The 5,704-nt window shown below is 35.0% G+C and overlaps 1 protein-coding gene across 2 annotated transcripts; it reads left to right on the forward strand.

Moving 5' to 3' along the window:
• The first annotated feature begins 1,627 nt into the window (after positions 1 to 1,627).
• Positions 1,628 to 5,347, forward strand: LOC133287716 (gibberellin receptor GID1B-like). 2 transcript variants are annotated; one of them, XM_061485379.1, is made up of 3 exons: positions 1,628 to 1,637; positions 2,990 to 3,030; positions 3,677 to 5,347. In XM_061485379.1, exons 2-3 carry the CDS (start codon positions 2,992 to 2,994, stop codon positions 4,664 to 4,666), a joined length of 1,029 nt encoding a protein of 342 aa, XP_061341363.1. In that variant the 5' UTR covers positions 1,628 to 1,637; positions 2,990 to 2,991; the 3' UTR covers positions 4,667 to 5,347. The 2 variants fall into 2 exon arrangements, with proteins under 2 accessions (XP_061341363.1, XP_061341362.1); XM_061485378.1 differs by lacking the exon at positions 1,628 to 1,637 and having other exon boundaries at positions 2,560 to 3,030; positions 3,677 to 5,345.
• The last annotated feature ends 357 nt before the right edge of the window (positions 5,348 to 5,704 follow it).

A 5,704-nucleotide genomic window follows, 5' to 3' on the forward strand; every position in this document is an offset into this window, starting at 1 on the left:
ACTTGTTCGTAGTGCAGGATGAGACATAGGAGAAATTTTTTTTGTTAAAAGGGAAAAATATTTTAGACTTAAAAAAGTTATAAAAACAAATGGGATAGGATATTGTGACATCTAAGTTATGTTACACCCATGTGACACCCAGTCAATTTCACCGTTAGATCGCTTATGTTGATCCAACGATTATATTTATTTCCATCTTTGTATGGTCATGATTTTTTAAATTTAATATTTTATATTTATTTCTACCTTTGTATGGTTATGATTTCTCATATTTAATGCTTTCACTTTAAATTTGGGAAATCATGACCATACAAAGATGGAAATAAATATAACCGTTGGATCAACATAAGCGATCTAACGGTAAGATTGACTGGGTGTCACATGAATGTAACATAACTTGGGTGTCACAATATCCTATCCTAAAACAAATATAGGAAAGAGAGAATTTCTTTTCTTTTTGATAAAAATAAGTACTGAATTCCATACTGCCGCATCATTAAAAAAATTTCCGAGACATAGAGAGATAGATACATGTAACTGCCTCGGTTTCAGTTAATACGACAAAAACCCAAACTCTTCCTAATCCCTTAATTAATTTTAAAAAGTAGTTGGTTCTTTGAAAATTGAAAGTAGGCAGATATAACTTAATTTTCTTTGGGCGATAACATTTTCACTTATATTATAATATATGTATCAAATTCGAAAACGAAGCACCCTTTCAGACTCTGACAAAAAACATGCCGTCACGCCTACTACTGGACAAAACACGTGTCATGGTCAGTGGTACTTTGGGAATTTGGTTGAAGCGAGGAGGGTAGTTTGGAGAATTGGCGCGGAGGGTGTGTTTGGCAAAAGCGTGGAGACGTAAACGTTTGTCGCCACGTGCCTTGGCGTCGGCCACACGCAGGGAAACTCTTTTGTCTCCTTCTTTCAATCTTTTCATATTGATCGAAATTTTTTCCAGTGTTATGCATGTACTGAATTGTCCGTGTATCTTTAACTCATAATATAACATCTATTTCATTTTTTTAATTCATTAATAAATAATTTATCTTAAAATCAGATAAAAGAGTTATTTAATAAAAAAATAAAATATATATCACATTATAAACAAAAATATATATAAAAAATTGAGTACATTCGTAGCATACCGAAGATATTCTCCGTATTGATCTAAGATTGTAGCTTCTTTTTCTTTCTTTAAATCAAGATTTTTCGTTAGGTACGGCTATTGCCAGACCCTGTTTTTGACTACATCCAGATCTAACGTCTCTTCAGAAAATGTACTTTTTGCCTTTTGGCGTAGGAAACTGAAGGCCTCAATTCGTTACAACAAAATTATTATCCCCGTGAAAAAGTTTAGTACATTTTGCGTAGGAGTAATGGATAATTTGATCTGCTACTTCGTCAAGTTTCATAAATGAATTCAATTTTTTTTTTTTTTTGCTGTAAATTATTATGCCTGTAATAAATGCATACTCGAATAACAAATTTGAGTCCTCAATTTTTTTAAGAGTAGATAACTTTTCTTTAATTTCTTAAATTAACATGGTACATAGTAAGATATTTGTAAATTCCTAAGGGTTTTATAAGAGTTATGTTATAGGAAAAGTGATTGTGTAATGTTATAGAGATTCGTTTTGCGTGCCGTAATTTTTCTTTTTTTTTTTTCTTCAAAAAATGTGGGCCCCACAAAATGTTGTGTGTGTAGGAAAGTTTGTTGTGTCATGTTAAATGACAAATACAAACCCTAATTAGTAATATAATAGTAATGAAGGTTAATACAACTCGTTATGTAATTTCACTTTAAGCTAAAATATTACAGGTAAAATAATATTATATCAATTAAACTAACTTTAGTATTTTTTAAATAAAAAAATCAAATGTCTATATTTTTATACTTAGTGTACTTTTTCCAAAAATATATTTTATTAATAAATTAATATTTTCTTATTTAGATTTTTTAATTTATACTTTTTATATAAACCATGTGTTTAAAAATAATCGTTGAAAGGTGTTATCCAATTAAAAATTCGAGCTTTATTCTTTTACTAGTAATATAGAATGTGAATTTTTTTTGAAAGTACAACTGGCAAATGTATGAGTCGATATTAGGTACATATTTAAAGAATTTAACGTTATATATATATATATAAATGATTAAGTGACGTGTGAAAAATATATAATTACATATTTAAATCAAAATTAAGTTAAATAATTAACGACTTATTTTGGTTGGATCAAAGATAAATTAATTGAAATATACATAAATTATTTTGTTCTTGCCATAAACGTTGAATTTTTTTATATATTTTTTTTTATCAGGACATATTGTAAACGAGGCCAAAACGGATTGGTCAATACGCAATAGCTGAATAATAGCCATCGATACACAAAGAGAAAAAGACAAAATAAGAAAGAGAAAATTCGACATTGAAAGAAATTTTTATGAAAAAAAAAAAAAAGGAATGGAAAGTAAATACGAAAAATGAGTGGGACCCATATAAACAGTTTAATTCGGCCGCCCGCTTTGTCGTCTCTCTCGTCTCCGTCCATTCCCGTCGTTCGTTTGCGTTTGACTCTCATCTCTTCTCTCTCTCTCTCTCTCTCTCTCTGTTTTGCACCTTCTTATCCTTCTCACACCTCACACACTCTGAAATCTGTGATCTCTCTGAGCTCCCTCTGTTCCCTTTTGTTTCATATATGAGAGTACCTTTCTTCTTCTTCTTCTTCCCCATAACCTTCAACTAGGAATCAATCAAAAGAGTTGCCACTGACACCAACCTAAGAGAGGCATACACACGTATATACGTACGTACATGTACGTATATATACACCCTTTTCCAACCCTCTTGTGATTGTTATTATGAGGCGGCACAGGAGAGCAGTTACCATGAGGATCACTGTTGCTGTTTCTTAGGCCTTTTTTTTTTTTTTTTGTGGGTTCCCCCTTTTAGTATTTGCTATACAGATAGAGAGACACGACGAGACATGGCTGGCAGTAATGAAGTCAACCTCAATGAATCTAGGGTAATAACGTCTCTCATGGATTCATACTTCATTAATCATAATCTTTTTATTTTTTATTTTTGGAAGCTCACATTATGGTTTGGTTTTGTTGCTTGCTTTCTTGTTGATGTTGGGTTGTGAATAAAGTTCTAACCTTTAACTTCCAAGTGCAAGGACTGCATCTTCTTTGGGGAACATATCTGAGTTAATGGGATGGATTGGTTTTTGGTTCTTCTCTTCTCACTGGGTTTTAGTTAATAATGGAGAGAAAATACACCAATAGGATCATATAGCTTTTTTGGGGTTGGTTTAAATTTTTAAATTTTAATTTTTTTTTTCCCTTGTACTTTCTATTTCTTCCTTGTAGGCCTTGGGTTTCTTGTTCTGGTAAGTTGGAAATTCTCGTCTTTTTCTGAAGATTTGTGTGGTTCATATTTAGGCGCATACCCCTTTATTTTCCTTCTTCTGCACTGGTTTTTCTCAATCCTGTTTCGAATAATTCCCTGCTTTTGCGAGTGATTTGATTCCCCAAAGTATGAAAAGATGCATCTCTGCTTTGTTTCACAGGAACACGATCAATTCACAGTTTGTTTTAAGAACTAGTACAAAGTGATGTTGGATAAACGTTCTAATATCCTTCAATGTTTTGGTTCATTTGTTTTTGCAGAGTGTTGTTCCGCTCAATACATGGGTGCTTATCTCCAATTTCAAGCTGGCTTACAATCTTCTTAGACGTGCGGATGGAACATTCAATCGAGAGTTAGCAGAGTTTCTTGATCGTAAGGTCCCAGCCAATACAATTCCTGTTGATGGGGTCTTCTCTTTCGATCATGTGGATACAAACACTGGCCTCTTCAATCGGGTATACCTACCAGCTTCTGAAACCGAGGCTCGTATCAAACACCTGGATAGGCCTTTGAGTACCACGGAGATTGTCCCTGTCATAATATTCTTCCATGGTGGAAGTTTCTGTCATTCCTCTGCTAATAGTGCTATCTATGACACCTTATGCCGCCGCTTTGTGAGCATTTGTAAGGCTGCTGTAGTCTCAGTGAATTACCGGCGATCACCGGAGCATCGGTATCCGTGTGCCTATGATGAGGGCTGGGCTGCACTTAGGTGGGTGAAGTCAAGAACATGGCTTCAGAGTGGAAAGGAATCAAAGGTTTACGTGTACATGGCTGGGGATAGTTCTGGTGGAAATATTGTTCATCATGTGGCAGTGAGGGCCGCAGAGGCAGGAATTGAGGTATTGGGAAATATTCTTCTTCATCCATTGTTTGGTGGGGAGAAGAGAACAGAATCAGAGATGAGACTTGATGGGAAGTACTTTGTGAGATTGCAAGACCGTGATTGGTATTGGAGAGCTTTTCTTCCTGAAGGAGAGGATAGAGACCATCCTGCTTGTAACCCATTTGGCCCGAGGGGTAAAAGCCTTGTAGGACTCAAGTTCCCTAAAAGTCTTGTTTGTGTGGCTGGTTTGGATCTTCTCCAAGATTGGCAATTGGCATATGCGGAAGGTCTTGAGAATTCTGGCCAAGAGGTCAAACTTCTTTACCTTAAGGAGGCTACTATTGGTTTCTACTTCTTGCCAAATAATGATCATTTCTATTGCCTCATGGAGGAGATTAAGAACTTTGTCAATTGTAACTGTTAATATACTTCGACCACTACTTAACTTTACCTACGGAGGCCATACATAGCAAAAGCTTGACATTTCACTTGGGTTCTCTTTTTTGCTATTTTTTGTATCGTTCTTTTCTTTTCTTTTTTGTTCGTTTCCCTACTTTGTAGTAATGGTGTGTAATTATAAGATTGTGTAGCATTACATCTTAGTGCCGTAACATCTGTGGTGGTCAATTTGAGAGTTCTGTCGCCTGGGGACTACTGCATCCTGTTCACTCTGCTGATGTCTTTTGAAAGGTAGCACCAGTTTCAGCAATCTGATGTACCAGAACTCAGTTCATTTGTGGGGTTTGGCTCAAACCACCGTATACAAAGCTTTACCCCATTTAACACTTTTTGACCTCAATAGGAGGATTGGAGATAGAAGATAAGGATTGGTTGATCTATCACTTTGATTAAGTGAATGCATTCCTCTTGTAGCACTAATTATTGAATGTGAACCGGAGAAGATCCCAACCTGTTATGAATCTGTATGTTATATAATACCTATGTTCTCGAGTTATATAATTGTCTTGGGTGTTTGTTTTTTTTGCATTTTAGTTGGATTCTCCTCCTGGCAGAAGCCAACGTTGTACTTGTCTCTGTTGCATCCTGCTATGTTTCCAATTAAGCAGTTTCAATTTCTCATGTCACAAATTGTGTGGCTTGTATTGAGCTCTTCGTGATATGTTACATTCATTGAGATGCTTGCACAAAAACTTGAGTAAATAAATAAGACCACAAATAAATAAATAAGTTTACCCTTTTGTATCTTCTAAAGGGCAATTCTTCTCATTTTTGCCGTTGGGACCTTCCAAAATATAAAGTAAGCTAGTGCACTAGTGGTAGGAAAAGGTGAAGCATTTGAATTATTCTCTGCTTTTCCCCGTTTGCACTATGGTTATGTTCGAAAAATAAGATTGGCCTGAAAAAGTTGATACCGAAATGTCAAGGGGGAAAAGAGAGATTTGCGTTTGGTTAATGATTTGTTATGTTACAAAGGAAGAATGAAAGGTGTAATGGAACCCTG

The sequence above is a fragment of the Gastrolobium bilobum genome, unplaced genomic scaffold (assembly GCF_033153095.1).
Source record: "Gastrolobium bilobum isolate Gb01-03AN ecotype WA unplaced genomic scaffold, APGP_CSIRO_Gbil_v1 utg2833, whole genome shotgun sequence".
NCBI classification, from domain to species: Eukaryota; Viridiplantae; Streptophyta; class Magnoliopsida; order Fabales; family Fabaceae; genus Gastrolobium; species Gastrolobium bilobum.